This window comes from Alligator mississippiensis, chromosome 1 (assembly GCF_030867095.1).
Source record: "Alligator mississippiensis isolate rAllMis1 chromosome 1, rAllMis1, whole genome shotgun sequence".
Taxonomy (NCBI): domain Eukaryota; kingdom Metazoa; phylum Chordata; order Crocodylia; family Alligatoridae; genus Alligator; species Alligator mississippiensis.
This window is the reverse complement of record NC_081824.1, coordinates 253,151,594-253,170,334: the sequence shown is the minus strand read 5'-3', so window position 1 is coordinate 253,170,334 and position 18,741 is coordinate 253,151,594. Positions and strand designations below refer to the sequence as shown.

At 48.7% G+C, this 18,741-nt stretch overlaps 1 protein-coding gene across 1 annotated transcript in view; it reads left to right on the top strand.

Annotated features, from left to right (window-relative positions):
* The first annotated feature begins 276 nt into the window (after positions 1-276).
* The window catches only part of LRRC58 (leucine rich repeat containing 58), a 30,499-nt gene continuing 12,034 nt past the window's right edge, over positions 277-18,741 (top strand). The window contains exon 1 of the mRNA XM_059720503.1: positions 277-873. Coding sequence (XP_059576486.1) covers positions 386-873 — 488 coding nt within the window. The 5' untranslated portion in view covers positions 277-385. The remainder of the gene's footprint in view (positions 874-18,741) is intronic.

Here is an 18,741-nt window from a genome sequence, read left to right as displayed (position 1 = left end):
CACTCCCTCTCCCTCATGCTCACTCCGGGGTTCCAGCACGCTGGGCGCAGGCCGGGAACCTGCATCCCGCATATGCGCCCCTTACACACCACAAGCGGTATGACCAGTATGCAGATGCCGGGGCTCTCCGGAGAAGGGAAGGCGGGGTGGGGGTGGAGTGGAGCTCCACTATACAGAAGCCGAGGTCCCGCCCCGGCTCAGCCGAGCCAATCAGGCGGCCGCCATTCAGCTTGTGGGGCTGCGGCACCCGGGACCTTGCGTAGCACGGACTGCGCCCTTGGCGTGCCAGCTAGGCGCAGGTGTTACGTAGGGCGCGGGGCCCGCCCACGGGGCGGCACCCGGGACCCAGCAGGGGACGCCGTGTGGTGGCGGAGGGGTGCGCGTGATGGAGCCGTTGGAGGAGGCGGTTGGCGGTGCGGCGGCGGCGGTGGTGCTGGAGCTGCCGCGGCGGGAGCGCGGCGCGGCGGAGCTGGCTGCCGAGCTGGAGGCGCGGCGCAGCGGCGAGACGCGGCGGCTGGTGCTGGGCGGGCGGCGAGTGTCGGGCCCGCTGCCGGCCGCGCTGGGCCGCTGGTTCCCGGCGCTCGAGGTGCTGGACGTGAGCGGCGCGGGGCTGGCCGAGCTGGGCGCGGCGCTGCTGGCGCTGCCGCGGCTGCGGGCGCTGCTGGCCAAGAACAACCGGCTGGGCGGGCCCGGGTCGCTGCCCAAGGGGCTGGCGCAGGCCCCGCTCGGCCGCTCGCTGCGCGTCCTCAACCTCAGCGGCAACCGCTTCGCCGAGCTGCCGCCCGCCCTGCTCGGCCTGCGCGGCCTGCAGCGCCTCAGCCTGGGCGGCAACCGTTTGCACAGCATCCCGCCAGACATCCAGGGCCTGCAGAGGTCAGTCTGGGGGATGGGGGGGGGCGTGCTGGTGCCCCTAGTCCCGACCTGAAGCCCCTTCCTCTGCCCTACTTGCTGATGACCTGCACTGCTGACCCACAGCCCCTCACTCCCAACCCACATGCCCCCCCAGCCCTCTTGTGCATGCACACACAAGACAATCCCTGAGTCGTACACGCACACACACATGTGTAGGGCTTGGGGACTGTTCTGCACATGCGCACACCAGATGGTCCCCAAGCCCTGCACATGCAGACACACACATGGGACATCCCCAAGCCCTGCAGATATGCACACACAGGACAGGCCCCAAGCCCTGCACACATGGAACAGTCCCCAAGCCCTACACATGCACACGCAACAGTCTCCGTGCCCTGCACACACACAGAGCACTTATACGCCCTACACACGCACGCACATACACACACTGGACAGTTCCCAAGTGCATGCTCACACAGATACACTCACATCAGTCCCCAAGCCCTACACATATGCACACACTGGATAGTCCCCGAGCCCTCCACACAAACACACACGCAACACCCCAAGTCCTGTGCACACCAGACAGTCCCCAAGACCTGACCTTCCGTGCAGCTGCCAGGGCTGCTCTCACCACCCTGCCAGGCTGCATGCTGCCCACATGCATATGTGCACACAGAGCATGTGATGCCCCTGCCTCCAGTTGTCTGCCCCTTGCTCCCACCAGACCTAAGCAGCTCCTTGCTAGGGCAAACCAAGAGGTGCAGGGAAAAACTTTAGTGCTGAGCAGAACAAAATCCCAGATGTTTGTTGATGTTTAAAAAAACTGCCTGGAGGGGGATGGGAGGACCCAAAAAGAGGACGAATCCAGGTAAACTTGGATGTATGGTAACCTTAAGCAGGTGGGAACCCAGGTACCATGGTACCTGCTTAGAACAGGACCATCTCCAACCAGAGTAGTGGTTCTCAACCTTTTTTGTCATAGTAAACATCAGTGGCCAACCCCAACCCAGTAAATAGTTTAAGTAGCTAGCCTTCTGCCAGCCTGCAAGTGGAAACGGACAGTTTCCCACATTTTTCTTTTAAAGGAGAAAATCTGTGATTTTCTACATTTTCCCATGACTGTTCACAACCCTTTCATATATTCTCACAACCCTCTGGTTGAGAAACACTGAACTAGATCATTCTAGCCAGGGCTTTGTTGAGCTGGGCCTTAAAAATTTCCCAGGATGGAGATCCCATCGCCTCTCTAGGTAACCTGTTGCAGTGTTTCACCACCCTCCTAGTGTGACATTTTTTCCTAATGTCCAGTTTAAATCTCCCTTGCTTGCCCTTGATGTGATGGCAGCTGGACTAGTGGTGCTGGTAGCTAAGACTGTTTCAGAGTCCTTGAAAGAAGTGCCAACCCTAAGTCTGAGTGCCTCTTCAAACTCCAGCTTGAGAGGGAGAAGTGCAACCCTTCCCACACGGTGGCATGGGCAGAGGAGCTCCAGGGCTTGTCCTTGTGATGGGGCAGGGAAACGAAGGGTGTTGCTTGAGCTTGTTTTTTGAACTGCATGTGGTTATATCCAAGCAAAGATGCGGCACTCATGTGAGTTGAAGGCCTGGACAGGCCCCCTTGGGCTCAACCTAGCCTGGTGACTTGTGTGAAAAGTGCCAGCTGCCTCATCTGATATGACATAAGCCCAGGGGGCCCAGGGAAGGCAGTACACATTTCTCCAGCAGAGATGTGCTTTGGGAGTGCATTTCAATTGCAGAGGGGAAAGGTTGAGGTTTTAAATCCCATTAGCTATCTAAACCATTTGAACCTTATGACATCTAATACAGATGCTGCCATTTAATGCTACACCATCAGTGAGGTACCTTGAGGTAGCTGACAGTTTTAAGTCTCTTTTTCCTAGTATAGCACACCCCACTCAAACAAAAATCGCATGGGTAGTTTTGCTGCTTTATCAGGTTTCCTACAATAATTAGTTGTCCAGTCGTGTCTTTTAAGCATTACTACTCCCAGAGTTTCTCCTTGTCATCTCATATGTTTCAGATTAATTCTCCAAGTTTAATATCTGACTTCATGTGGGTTGCTAGTGTCGTGTTTTTCAGCGGGTGAAAGTTGGAAAGGTCAAGGTAGTAACTGAGGATTGTTCAGGAAGAGGCCATCCCAGTGAAAACAGGGGTGAGAAGAGTAAGGGTAGGGCATTCATTTGATACACATAATGTTCTTCAAGACGACATCCCAAATTTTCACTTAGTTATAGGACTTCCAGTGGGAGTAGGACACCGAACACCCCCCCCCCCCCCCATTCCAGCTAGGCAAGCGGCAGCAGGGCATAGTCCCCTCTCCTGCGCTGCTATGTCCATATCAGTACTGGGAACCAGGACTCTGTGTTGTCGCCACTTGCCAGCCAGCCCAGGAGAGCAGGCACTACCGCCGCTTGCCAATCAGCATGTGAGGATGCAGGTGTGGCAGCGCTGGTAGCGGGGGCTCTGCCCTGCTGCTGTTTGCCCCCCATCTTCCTGGAGAGAGCCACACCTGCATCCTGCCCCTGTGTCGGCTGGGGAAGAGGCAGCAGGGCAGAGCCCCTGCTACCGCACCTGTATCCTATGCCCCCCCGGCCCCACTCCCTCTGTAATACCCCCCCTGCCGTGGCTGGGCAGCTTGTCCCATGCCCCTTTCCTCCCGACAACCTCAACAGACTTACCAGCAGAAGGCAGCTGTGTCAGCTGCCTGTTTAGTCTATAGCTGAATCACCAAATCTTTTTCCTAATCAACTTGGATGCTTCAAATAGATTCAGAGCTTTTAATTGGTCTCCTGATTCAATTTGGATTCGGAGATTCGGTCCCCAAATTGGGCTGAATCTTCTCCAGATGGAATCAGCTACGAAGCTTCACACACCACTAGTGATTACCTATGCATCAGCTCTGTTGTCTCTGCAAATTTGTCTACAAAGAGACAAGCCTTTACCTCTCTCTAAAAGTGCAATTTCAAGAAGTTAAATGAATAAAGGGTATCAAACAACAAGAATGCACTTTTTGTAGAAAACATTGATTAAATTGAGGCTTCCTGACCAGTGATTTAAACCATGACTTAATCAATTTGGTTTAAATCGTATCCACCCTGGAAAAAACTCTAGTATATAATGGCAAAAGGACTTTTGCTGGTGTAGCTGCAGCCATATTTAAGCTGAAGGCCTTTCTGACATAACTTTGTTGATCTAACTTAGTGATTCTCACCTTGGGGTACCTTGAGAACCTTTCGGGGGTGTTCTGTGGTGCTATGCAACGTTAGCACTGTTAGGTATGCAAACACGATTCACAAGAGAACCCAGAGATTTCAAATATGAATCCAGAGTGTTAAAAACATTCTGACCTGCTGTGATCTTTCTGAGTTCTCTGCAGCAGGAAAATTGCTCTATTATTTTTCTCTAGTCAAAAAACAAGAGAAAACTCAGAGTTGACACTTTCTGAGGAGTGCCTCAAATCTATCTAGGGTGTCTTGAGATGGAAAAGTTTAGATCAATAATTCTCAACCTTTTTAATGTTTCAAACTGATAATGCAGAAAAAAACCATGGCTATTGACCAAGTCTTAGTCTGAGCACAAATGTTGATATTGCATCTGCCACAGGGCTGCATTTTATTGCACTTGGGTTTCAGGAGTGGGATTAAGCCTCTGTAATGCTACTTGAGGTTGGTCTTAACTGTGGAAATTCTTCACTGTTTTTAATGAAGCATAGCATTTGGCTTCTTGGCTTTGCTGATGTCAACTTGATTGTTGTTGTCTGAGTCTTCATACAGTCTTTAACTCAGGAGGAGGCAAAATATGGCCCACAGGCTGGAGCCAGTCTGCCAAGGGATTATATCCGGCCGTGCCAAATCCCTCAGCCCCATCTAGCCCCAACACAGGGGGTGGGGTCCAGCCCAGGCCATGGCATGTGTGGCTGGTCCTGTTGCCTGTGGGCACAGGTTAGCAGCCAGACTTGACTTCTTGGCAGCCCCCACAGTAGCGGCTCATTCTGCCTGGCTGCTGCTGCCAGTGTCCCCGATGCCACTGAACTTAGCCCTGCTGCCCAGGCACCCTACTGTCCACCCCACAGGCACTGGTTCTGCAGGCAGGGGCTGGCCACTGCCTACGGAACCAGTGCCCATGGCAGGGATGTGTGGAGAACAGATTGGTGCTCTGCCCCAGGCCCCAGCCTCATGCTGTCACCACCACCCCACAGTCTCGGCCCTGGCCACCCATCCCATTCCTGCATGCTGCTCCCCACCTGCCTGCAGCCCCATCCCATCCACCTGGCCAAGGGCTGGTCTCCATGGAGACTTCCCACATACCCACTCTGTCCTGCAGCTTCAGCAGTGGGTTAGAGGCAGACAGGCCTGGGGCAAGATAGGATCAATTGCTCCCACCTCTCTGAGCCAGGTTAGCCCTTCCCCTCTCCTCCCCACCTCAGGCCCACTACAGCTCACTAAAACTCCTTAAGTGGCCCTCCAGCCCAAATAATTGCCCACCCCTGTTTTGACTGGTTTAATTCCATTGTCTGCAGTAGAGTGCCTGGATTGACTTGAGATATATATGCCAGTGCAAGTGGAAATAGGATCTCTTTGAATAACTGAACACAGTGCAAGAAGGGGAAAAGTGCATCAGAATTGAGTCTTATAATGTAACGTAACTCTTTTCTGTATCTCTGTCATGTCTTATTCTTTTTTATCTTGCTTCTGATATTGCTAATTAATTCTTAGGTATTGGAGGACTGGTGGCTCAAGGTCCAAATGTTTAGTGTGTTAATTGTAGTGTTAATAGCAAGGATGCAACACGTGCGCCCAATTTAAGGTACCATAAAGTAGCAAATGAGCTATAAAAATGTTCCATATCATCTAGAACATTTTTGTAGCTGATTTGTATGCTGCCTTAAATTTAATGTGACTGTGGGTAGAATGGGGCCAAATGAGCTGAAAGTCCTCTGCTAGGGATTTTAAACCCCTGCTTGGCATGGGGAATCAGAGGCTCCTGATGGAGTTTAAAGTCCCCAGTTGGGTAAATCCCTTCAGTTCCAAGAGCTTCTGATCTTCTGTACCTGGGAGCCCTGGCCTGGACAGCCCCTTGTCTCAAACTGACCTTAGTTTGGTTCTGAGGCAAATAATCAGCTGATGGTCAGCTCCGGCCCCAGCATCACCCTGGGTATTCAAACTGCTCCTGTGTGGTCCAGGCCAGGGCTGACAATCAGATGATTGTTGGCTTCAGCCCTAACAATCAGCTGATTATCAATCCCAGCCCCAGACCACACTAGGATCAGTTTAAGAACTGGTGCTTTCCCAGGGCTGAAGCCAACAGTCAGCTCATTGTCAGTCCCAGCCCAATTTGCTAGTGCAGGGGAGCCTGAGATTATGATCCTGGGCTCTCTTTGCACTGGCAAGTAGTAATGGTGCGATTGGGGTCTCATTCCTGGTTGCAGAATCATGCTTCCTGCCTTGCACAATGTGCCATGGGCAGGGCTGCAATCATTGGGGTCACACCACTAAATGGCAGGGATTGTTCTGCTCTTCCTAATGCATGATATTCCAAATTAAACACATGTACAGTTAAAAAGAAGCTGGCTGTGGGAAGGCTTGCAAATGGAGCTTTAAGAAGGGCCCAATATTAGGAATTCTGCTGGTTGCCTCTTTCCTCATCAAATGCTTTACAAATGGTTTTTAGGCAAATGTTGGAACTTAAATGTGTTTGTCTCAGCAGCAGCTCCGTGGTTCTCTCTGGACTTGACAAATAATAGAAAAGGGGTGGGCAAAGGTGGATTGTATCTGATTTAAACTTTCTCACTTGTGCTTCACAATATTTGGTGAAATGTCTTTTAAAAGGATTTAGAGACAATTTGAGAACATCTCTTCTGGATTTATATTTCTGGGTAATCTCACTTTGATATCAGCTAATTGGTGTTATGCTTCCTAACATCTTTGGTAGGGAAGAGGCACCCAGGTTGTTAGAAAAGATAGATGGAATGTGGAAGGTTTTTTGGGTTTTTTTGTTAGGAAACAACATAAAATTACAACAGGGGCAGGCAAAATACGGGCCCCTGGGTCAGATCTGGCCCACCAACTGATTGGATGCAGCCCACAGGGGCACCTGCCAGTTGATTGGATCCAGCCTGCAGCTGCCCTTTTGGCATTCCCCACAGGGCTGAGTCCCACCTGGGACAGCCCACACTGTGCTCCACCCTGTACCCACTGGCCCCAGTCCAGACCAGCACACACAGCTTCTGGTGGGGCTACTCCCGGTGAAGTTGCAGCTGCCGCTTGGCTCCAGCTGCCCCTCACCTGGGTGCTGCTTAGCTCCCCCTTGCCTCCAGTGGCAGCTCCTCCTCCTACCTCACCTGTCCGGGCAGGGCAGAAGCTTCAGCTGGTTGGGTCCTGCCTCAGTGGTTGGGCTCTGGCTCCAGCTCCTGGCTGCCTTCTACCCACTCCACATGGGCTGCATGTGCCCCCCTATCCCCTCCTTCCTTTCTTTACCCCTGGCTGGTTCCTGGTGCCTAGGCAGCCCTCCCCACCCCCACACGCACTTGCCCCCCCACAGACCCTCCACAGGGCAGGGGCATGCAGGGAGTGGATTGTGGCTCTACCTCAGGCCCCAGCTCTGCACTCTCATCACCCCACAATGCCATCCTGCAATCCTGGCCTTGCCAGCCTATACTGTTCCTGAACATCCCTCCCTACTTGCCCATGGCCACCCCATCTCACATTGTTGGCGGGGGAGGGGGGGGTGCTGACCTGCTGGTTTGCCACAACTCATCAAATTCCCTATGTGGCCTCCAGGCCAAAATAATTGCCCACCCCTGTGTTAGAAGATGGCTTGGAGGTATCCTGGTAGCTAACAGGATGGTTAGCATACCTTAGTCCTCAGTGTGGATATATTCCATTGTGTTTACCATCTTGTCAGTCCTTGTCTACAGTATGTGTTTGCATGGAAAGTGACTGTGTAAAACTCAGGGTTGTTTTCTAACAAGTGTGGATAGTCTCTTTGTATCTTCATAAAAGTGCACTGTTGTTTTAACTGAGTGGCTAGATTAGGGATGGCAAAATGCAGCCCTCAGGCCAAATGTGGCCCACCAAGCAGTTTTATCCAGCCCTCAGTGGGTCCCTTGGCCCCATCCAACTCAGGCCGTGGTATGTGTGGCCAGTCCTGCTGCTCCTGGGAGCACAGTGGAGCTGGAGTGGTACAGCAGCCTGACTTGGCTTCCTGGCAGCAGTGGCTCCTCTGGACTTGGCCCCACTGCCCTGGTATGCTGGCCCATCTGCCCTGTACCCACTGCTGGGGGCACCAGACAGAGTGGGCAGGCCAGGGTCTGCATGTAGACTGGTCTGGGAATCCTGTGGAAAAGGTGTGTTCAGGATGGGATGGGCCATGGGCAGGCAGAGAGCAGCATCTGGAGCAGGATGGGCACGCGGGGCTGGGGCCAGGATCACGGGACCAGGGCATGGTGCTGAGTCATGATTTGCTGCCTGCACATCCCTGAGCACTGGTTCTGCAGGCAGGGGTATGTGGGGAACATATTGTAGCTCTGCCCCAAGCACTGGTCCTGTGCTGTCACCACCCTGCAATCCTGGCCTCACCTGCCCGTTATGCTCCCAGATACCGCTCCCTGCTTGCCCACGGCCCCATTCTATCCACCCAGCCAAGTGCCCCCTATCCGCTGGGGTCCTGGGCCAGTTTCCATAGAGACCCTGGGACTAGGGCTGGCTGGTGACAGCATTGAGCCAGGGCCCCAGAGCAGAGCCACAATCTGCTACCTGCATGTCTCTGTGATGGGTTCCAGTTCTGTGGGCAGCGGCATGCAGGGAGCATATCGCAGCTCTGCCCCTGGGCAGAGCATGCCCCAGCCCTGCGCTGTCACTGCTCCATGATCCAAGCCCTGCCCACCAAGACTGCTCCCAAATGCTGCTCCCCACCTGTTTGCAGTCCCATCCCATCTGCCCAGCTAAGCATGCCCTGCCCATAGGGGTCCTGGGCCAGTCTCCATGGAGATCACAGGACCAGGACCAGGGCATGGGTCAGTGCTGCGATCCACTCCCAGATCTAATAATCTACCACTCTGGGAGTTTTGTGAGCTGAGGCAGGGTGCTGACCTGGCGGGGGGGGGGGGGGGGGGTGTAGGGGTAGGGGTGCAGACCCACTCTGCAACAGCTCACCAAAATTCCCTAAGTGGCCCTCCAGCCCAAATAATTGCCCACCTGTGGGATAAATGATGAGTTCCTATGAGCAGCTCCCCACAACCCCTTTGAAATGCAAAAGATGCACATTCAAGTAACAGCATATACTCTGATACCCCAAAAAGAGCCTGGTGCTGTTAAGTTCTCCCAGCTCTGTGCAAGTGAAATATCATGGCTTGCATGCTGGGGAAATTGTTTAGCAGCACTTAAATCATGGTTGTACTGAATGAAGGAGGGACCTGACAAAACTCAAGGCCAAAAATGACTACCATGATCTCATTAGTATTCTTAATGCCACCAAAAGAGCTGAAGGGAAACAGTTGGTGTGTTGAATATCTCTTTCTGCTACCAGACAAGTGCACAGGGCTGATTACGCATACCCCATAATCTAGGGTGCTACTGCTCTCCTCTGGCTTTTGTTATACAGCCAAGGCAGGAGAGGCTAGCTGTCATTTCATTCTGGTCTGATAGACTATTCAGTGCAACTTAGGAGTTTAAGCATGGCTGAAGTGGCCTTAAAAGTACAGCACTTTTATTTTTGCTTCCGAAAAAGAGTCCAGCTGACTCTTTTCATGCAGCTGCGCTTAAGATCGAAGCTGTTCATGGGCATTTAAAAATTCCTAGTCTAATCTTGTTATTTGTTTCACAGTTTAGCTCAATTCCAACTTCCTTTTCTTCTGCATTATCTATAAGCATTAATACCAGCATAGGCTTGGAGTAGCTTGGCCTGATGAATATGGAAATAATTAAAATTTATATTAAAAACACTGAGACTGTAAGAAAAGCTACTTGAGAATTTAAATCAAGGTTCAGCAGTGTCATCTAGCCTGCGGTGCTCCCCATGGGTCTGAAAATTTGGCAGTGTAGGAGCAGTGACATTCATTGTTGCTTCCCGGCTGCCATGTCCTGACCTGTGGGGAGCCCTGCAGGCCAGATCACATGCAGACTTATGTTATGTTGTGTGCACAATGCCTGGCTGAGGTGGCACAAGCCCTGATCCTAGCACACTGAGCTGAGGGCAGGTGGCGCGGGCCCCGATCCTGGGAGCTGATCTGCTCTGTGGAAAGGCCCCACACCATTCCCCTGGCCTGCTGAGCCAAAAGGTAGAGCACCACTGATCTAAATCATAAAACCCAATTTCTTCCTCTTATTGTCATTTTTTTTTATGAAACCATGCTTCTTGATTAATGTTCATGTATTGCATTAGAGAGGAATTAGCAAATGTGACAGCAGTAGCTGGCACTGTCGCAGCCAAATGTTCTGCTAACCCAGAGTTTTGAACCCACATGAATTCTCTGACCTACTTTTGTTGTTTAAAAGGTACAATATGAGATAACATGGCTGTGGCACAGGGAGCAGTTTACCTGGAATCTTGCCATTGCCAGCAGAAGCTTGTGAATGGTTCCCAGCATGGAAACAGGAGTACGCAGCTGTAAGCCTCTCATTAGCAGAGCTGTACAAGACTGTAAAGAGTGCACTGATTTTTATGTGGGAGAAGGTATGAGAGGAACAATATTTTCCTCAGTTTTATCAAACAGCAAATTGCTGTTTGTGATGTCGCGTTTGAAAATTTAATTTTGGACAGTGATTGTTTGTTTTCAAGTGTACCCATACTGTTTGGCTTTCAGTTATGAAATTTATAAAGTAGGAAGATGAGATGCAGGGAATAGATGAGTCAGAAGCTGAGGCTGCTATTTATGGGTGTTTTTAGATGTGTTCTGGGAGGCAGGGGCAGATGCTTTAATTAGCGCAGCTCCGAGAGTTGCGCTAATTAAAAGCACCTGGAGCGTCACGTGTATCAGTGTCCCTGCGCTGAAAAATGGTGGCAGGGTGCTTTGAATTAAAGCTCATCGAACAAGCTTTAGTTTAAGCTTCCTGCCGCCATTTTTCAGTGCAGGGATGCTGATGCACATGATGCTGGAGTCTGCTGGAGTGCAGTAATTACCATGCTCCACCAGACTCGATTAATTGAATCTGCTCCGACGCACCGTAATTACAGCATGTCACCGTAGCCTCCCTGCTCGTGTATAGGAGCTATATGCTTACTCTTTTTAACCAAAGCATTTTATAACAAAAAATCGTTGTCCATGTTGCAAATACTTTGTCTAACACAAATAGACATTTTAATTTAATCATGCCATTTCCACTATTTCTTCATTTTGCATAAGCTGCACATCAGCTTTAAACAAGACTTTTCTTTCTGGTCAATTCTACTGTGTGGCTTCCCTACTCGATATGATATTGTTTGGGTTCCTGATGCTGTTATGGAGCCTTTACAGCTTTCCAAAACTTAATCTTCACTGAATTAAAAAAACACAAGCCTTCAAACCCTTTTGAATCCCTTTTCTTTTTTTCAGTGCTGCCTTCTGTGGGTCTTAAAATTAGCTGCTGTTAGAGACGTTAAAATAGACATAGCGTTTCAGATCAGGCAATTAAAAACCACAGTACCAGATGGTTCCGATGGTATCAAAGAAGCTTCATAACTCATAATAATGGGATAACCAATTCAGTATAGCTTCCTTTCTTTTTTTGTTCAGTTAGGTGGGCTTATCCTTTATGTCAGGGTTTTATTTCTTGTCTGCCTTTTAGTCCTACCTTATGTAATTGAATTTTCCTTTAAAATGCCAATTTTTTTCAAAGTTCCTGAAAGGTGGTAAGTGTTTTTCACCACTTGATTTGGGCTCTGCCATGGCCCTAAGAATTATTGCTATATGCATGTGTTTTTATGTATTCATCGTGGGCACAAGCTTGGGAAAAGTACAGCATGCACCTAATCTTTCCAGAACAACTCTGCAAATTCACCCTGTCCTACGTGGCTGTGTAACTTTGCTAATATTACTATCTTGGATCACAGTGGATGCCAAGTTAATTATTCACTCTTTCTAGGACAGAGGAAATGGAGTCTTGTGTAGTTTAAAACTTACTTACACAATGAAATCCACACTGTTGGAATGTCTTGATCTGGAGATTTTCAGTTTGAGCTCAAGTAGTATAAAGTTGAAAATTTGCATAGGAACTCCACTGTCAGCAGTCTTGTTACTAATTAGGACTAGCCAGCCTGAATCTACCTTGAAAAAGAGTAGGAGTTGGAGGGAGGAGAATTGTTCCATGTTCTGCACTCTGTCAGGGGCTCTAAAGCTGATTTTTTTTAAAAAGTCTCCTTGTCATGGCCTCCGTGGAACACCACTGGAAGAGTTGCCATTTTGGTCATGGAGCCATTCTGAGCAGTTTTTTTAGCTGCTAATCTTCCAACATGTATGCTAAAATATAAATATCCTGCCATCTTTTCTTTCTGTCACATGAAGTAGCAACAAAACCATCCTCTCCTTTTATCATGTTTTAAATAACCCAGTATACTTTTATAGTCACTCTGTGCCTTTTGGATGGGGTGGGATATAAATATACAAAATAAAGACATAAAATAGTCAGGCCTATAGAAACTAATTAATTTTGCAGCCATTTTGCCAGACTTTGAATATGTTGGGTGGCTTTGGGCCTTTCCCAAGATGATGAACCATTCTGGAGGAAAATAATGGGATATAGAAGGTGTTCCTCTTGTTGCCTGGTTCCAGTAATCATGACAGGTACCTCTTGTGCCTCTGGGAAGGGCCTTCAGATGAAGGCAAGGTAAGTTAGGGTTTTCTTGTATTTTGAAAAAGGGCCTGGAAGAATACAGTGGTCTTCCCCACTACCTGTTTATGCAAGTGGCTCTATCCCATGAGTAGAAATGAATTACAGAAAGTTAGTCCCTAAGCAGATGCTTGATAGTCAATCCCTGGTTGAAAGAAGGGTCATTTTTTTTTAAATGTACTCCATAAGGAGCCATCAGAACGGATTCTGCTGGCCAAGGATCTGGATTCTTTTGGTGGAGCCAAAGAGATCTTTTACAGTACCAGAGGTCATGTGATGATAAAAAGCAAGGATCCTGCTATTGCACTGGGTCTGCAGAGAGCCAGCTTGCTTTCTTACATCTGAGGGTTGTGTCTGGGACAAATCTTTCCTGATGTGGGTATTGTGCACTTGGGGGCTTTTGTCACTTGCATTGCTAGTTTCTTTGAGGAAAGGTAACAGGGTGTCCAAGGGCCCCTATTCTAAAGAAAGCAGTTCTAGTAGAGAGGATTCAGCTTCCCTGCAGTGTCTCTGGCATCAACCATTCAGACCTGTCATATGAGGCTGTCTAAGGAGAATTCAGTGGAGGCCAGTCCTTGAAGGTTCTTTGCCTCATCACCCATGCAAAGCTGTCTGAACCTCTTTCTCCTTTTGAACAAATGTCATCTAAAACTTTGAGCAGAATGGCCATGGTTCTGTATTCACTTTAGGGGTTTGGCACCATGACCCTTTGGAGGAGCTACTCTTTAGAGCTGTAGGAGAAAGGGAGAGCTCTCCCATTAGAAACTTTTGCTATAGGAGTTGTGCTGCCTTTGCTGCTTTCCTGTTAAACAGAGTGACCATATGTCCCAGTTTAGCTGGGACGGTCCTGGATTTCAGAGGCGGTCACAGCCAGCTGTTGAGAATTATAATGGGCATCCCAGAAATGCAGCGGCATGGGGCACAGTCTGGATGGGACTCAGAGCAGCACGGAGTGCCTGGCAGGCAGGCACTGCTGCTTGTCTGGCACACAGCCCCATCCCCACCAACTTGTGAGAGCACAGGGTGGTGTGGAGGCAGGAATGGGAGTGTGTCCTGGATATCCCATATTGCTGGGATTTCCATATGGTCAGCCTACTCTGAAGAAACTTGTGTGTCCCTAGTGTTGTTCCTCAGAATTTCAGGTGGCTTCTTCCACAAGAAAATTTTGCAGACAATTTTCTACAAGTTCTAGGTAGAATCCAAATGACTGAATATATCTGCACCTGCAGAACGTAACAGCCATTGATACCTACGAATCCCTGTATGGCAGTTAGGGCCATATACAGTTCTTTGTTTTAGTCCAAAGCTATTGCTTCAGTCCGGTATGTTCCTGCAGAAGAAAAAACTATTTCTGGAATTGCTCAAGAGTCTGAAATTCCCTGTGTTCATTTAATCTTTTAGATTCAGTTTCCTGGTTTCTTTAGTTTGGCTGCCTCATTCAGAAGACATTCTTGGTTCAGGAATTCTGATCTCTTCACTAATGCGGAAGATAAAGTTAGCTGGTTACTTTTAGAGATAATGCTATAAGACAAATAAGGTCACACTGTGCCTGATTTTTTTTCTCTGGGTTTGTGTCAGGTTGTCTTATGAGGAAACCTGCATCAGATTTCAGGAGCCAGCCTTGGACCTGAAGAAATGAGGATAATCTAGGTCACAGGAGACAAAGATTATTGTCTTACACCATGTCAGCTCTTGATAATATCATGACTCAGCAGTCATATGAGGACACAAGAGTTCATAAAACCAGCCTGAGTTCTAGTCATATCTGTCTGTCTTTTCTGTTCCTTACCAGGTGAGCCCATTAGTACCAGTTTTTTCTGAGCATGGGAAGACACTTTAAACTACCATGATCAAGTGATTATTGAGCAGGGTGCTCCATGTAGTTGTTAAAAGCCGAAACAAAATCCTTTTAGTGGAACCTTGTAAGAACTAGGGAGAGACAGTGCCTTGTTAAGTGGAGTTATGCAGATATGGACAGTAGTAAACAAGTGCCAATAAGAAAATGGGCAGGGATCCCAAGTGGATCCCTGAAATACAGGACCCCTACAGGACAGACTAGGGCAACTGGTAACAGATAGGAAAGACAAAGCTGAGCTCTTAAATGAGTTTTTTGCATCTGTGTTCCTGAACACAGATAAAGACATCTCCCAAAGGAGCTATAGACAGGCACAAGAGGGACTCCAGCCCACCAATAGTTAGCGCTGACCTAGGGAAGGGACATTTGGAGGGGCTGGACATGTTTAAGTCAGCAGGCCCTAATGATCTTCATTCAAGGGTGCTGAAGGAATTGGCCAGTGTCATAGCAGAACCACTGGCACAGTTATTTCATCACTCATGGCGCTCAGGACAGGTCCCAGAGGACTGGAAAAGGGCCAGTGTGGTCCCTATTTTCAAGAACGGGAGAAAGGATTATCTGGGTAACCATAGGCCAGTTAGCCTCGCCTCTTTCCTTGGGAAAACCTTTGAAAAAATTTCTAAGGAACATATTTCTGAGAGTCCAGCAGGAAAAATAATGCTGAAGAGCAACCAGCATGGATTCATAATAGGTAGATCCTGCCTGACTAACCTTATTTTTACAACCACATACAAAATGTTTAAATGCAGGAGTTGAGGTAGATGTCATCTACTTGGATTTTAAAAAGGCCTTAGATACAGTGTTGCATCCCATTCTTATAAATTATGTAAGCAGTTGTGAATTAGATTATTACATGGTCAGGTGGGTGGAGAATTGTCTTATGGGATGCACCCAGAGGGTAGTGGTGGATGGGTTGTTTTCAACCTGGAAAAATGTGGGCAGCAGAGTTCCCCAATGTTCGGTCCTTGGACCAGTGCTGTTCAGTATCTTCATCAGTGACTTGGATGAAAGTGGTGAAAGCATTCTGTCCAAATTTGCGAACGACACCAGATTTTGGGGCAGAGCAAACCCTGGAGGGCAGGGAGCAGATTCAGGCGGATTTGGACAGATTGGGACAGTGGGCAGAACAAAATAGGATGCAGTTTAACAAAGATAAGTGCAAAGTGCTGCATCTAGGGAGAAAGAATCGCCAACACACCTACAGACTAGGAGGTGACTTGCTAAGCATCACAACAACAGAAAGGGATCTCAAAGTCATAGTCGACTCCAAAATGAACATGAGTCGTCAATGTAATGAAGTGATAAGTAAAGCCAACTGCACTCTTTCATGCATTAGTAGGTGCATCACAAACAGGTCAGAGGAGGTGATACTTCCCCTCTGTGCAGAATTGGTAAGACCGCAGCTGGAGTACTGTGTCCAATTCAGGGCACCACACTTCAAGAGGGATGTGGATAACTTTGAGAGGGCCCAGAGGAGGGCTACTTGTACGGTTAAGGGCCTGTAGGTAAGATCCTACGAGGAGAGATTGAGGGACCTGGATCTCTTCAGCCTCTGCAAAAGATGGCTGAGAGGGGATCTTGTGGCCATCTACAAATTCATCAGTGGGGCAGGAAGGAATAGGGGATACTTTGTTTACCAGGGCACCCTTGGGGTTACTAGGAACAACGGCCATTAACTGACAGAGAGCAGATTTAGATTAGACATTAAGAAAAAATCCTTTACAGTGAGGATTGCCAAAATCTGGAATGGGCTTCCAAGGGAGGTGGTGCTCTCCTCTACCTTGGAGGTCTTTAAGGAGACTAGATAAGCACCTAGCTCAGTGGCGATGCATAGGGGGTGCACATGTACCCCCTGAGCACTGGTGCACCCCCTGTCAGCCAGCGTTCCCGGGCAGGTGAGAGCGCTGACTGACCACTGCGGAAGGCAAGTGCCTCCCCTGACTTGAAACATCAGTCGCCCATGACCTAGCTGGGGTCACCTCACCCCAGTGCTCTTTTCTGCCCAGGGCTGGGGGGCAAACTTGATCTAGTGAAGTCCCTTCTGACCCTAAAAATCTATGAAATATATGGATTGGACACCCTCCTAGCAATAACTCTTACTCCGCATATGGATTGCTCCCACAAAGCAACATTGACTCACTCCCAGTCCTCTGCTTGGGAGTTCAGATGCAAGTAAAGTTGCAGAGGAAAGTTGGAGAGAGGGTGCCTTTAAGCAGAACAGTGAGCTTTAGGGCTGAGGAGCTATGGTGCAACTCCTAATTGTTAACGGCCTTCAAAAATGCTTCCGTGGCTAGTTGCACAACTTGCCATGAGAGCTGTGGAAGCCCTGCATTCAGGGCAGAATTGCTGTGGGGAGTGTCCACTCCTTTCAGTGTGCTCATCCTAGGCCAGTCGCCTCTCTTTCCTCTTTCCCCTCCCCAGCAGTTATTCCATACTGTCTTTTCAGCAGACATGTCATGATCTTTAAGACTGAAGGCTTGTAGTTAGTATAAGGAGACCAGAGAGCTGGTCAGCAGTGAGTTCTTGCCAAGATATTCTATAAGGAATGAAAATTAGCAAGGGAATCCATGTTAATTCAGTTGTCAGTTTCCATGCTTGGAGAATGAATTAACTGAAGAGGTGAGAGATTTATAAGTAGCATAAGAACTCTAATGCAATATCAAACTTTGTTAGGAAGTATCTTAAGGAGGAGAGAGATTTATTTTATTTTCTCTTTTTTTTTTTCCATCCTTGAACATAGTTGGCTTACCTGAAAACTGCAACACTTAGGTGAACTTTAAAAGTTGGTTGTTCACTGTGACATGAGATATGGCTGACCCTATGGCCCATGCCCTTCAGAAGCATCACTGTTACTGTGGAATTTGACTTACTCGACTGGCATTAATGTAAATAAAATGAACAGTAGCAGCTGGTGGAGTGAGGTGGCTTTCTACATCAAGTACTGGAACAACTTAAGTAGCAAGGGACTGATAGACCATTAAAGATAAAGAAAAACTAGTGTATAATCCAAAACTGAGGGGCCTGCTGGATGGACTTGAAGGGGGAAATAGAGTTAAGAGTTGGGTATCTGCATCAGAGCCTGGGGGAGCATCTGTTCACCAAGGCACTCCAGAGGAAGACAAGAAACAGTGGACACAAACTGACTGAAGGTTGCTTCAGGTTGGGCATAAGGAAAAAATTTACAAGTTGAGTGCCGAGGGTCTGGAACAGATTCCTCCCAGAGATATAGTCACCCACCCTGGCGAGCTTCAGAAGGTGTCTTGATGCCCATCTTGTTGGGGTCATGTGATCCCAGCAGTCTTTCCTGCCCAAATGCAGTGGGGCTGGACTCAATGACCTTGTAAGGTCCCTTCCAGCTCCTAACATCTATGACTCTATAATAGTGATGGATGCCAGGGAGGTTATGACGGGATAGATCACTCTAGATACACCCTGTTCATAAACTCTGCCTATAAAGCAGGGGTGGCCAGTGTGTGTTAGACTGCCACAAGTGGCAAAGACAGCCTCTGTATGTGGCACAAGGCAGGTTGGGGAAGTGGGGTATGCAGTGTAGCAACAGATAATGCAGGGAGCAGAAAGTAGAGCAGCAGATTGTGCATGGAGGAGAGGGCAGGGAGAAGAAAGCAGAGGAGTAGATCTGTTCCAAGGCAGGGAACACGGGGCAGGGAGCAAAAGCAGGGCAAGGGAAGGGGATCAGAGTGGCATTTAGGGAGCGTGTGGGGCTTAGTTTGTGGCTTGCTGCTCTGAAGCATCCACTACTGCCACTGTTGGAGACAGGCCTATTTGTTTTGCAGGCACAGTGGGTCTGGACCAGGAAATCTTAAGTCATCCTCAGTGGCAAGAAGGGAGGCCATTAACTGCATAACAACTGAGTCCCTGGGACAAATTGTGAGAAAAACAGGAAGAGGAGTGGCGGTTACAGATTAATAAGTAGAGACATTTATACACCCCCCCGGGGGGGGGGTGCTTTAATTAGAGTGGCTACCAGAGCTGCTCTAATTAAAGTATCTGGAGCATCTCATGTATCTGCATCCCCACACTTAAAAAATGGTAGCAGGGGCACTTTATCTAAAGCTTGTCAAACAAGCTTTAGATAAAGCATCCTTGCTGCCATTTTGAAGCATAGAGACACTGATGCATGAGATGCAGGAGGCTGCTGGAGCACTATAATTGCCATGCTCCAGCAGGCTCAATTAATTGAGTCTTCTC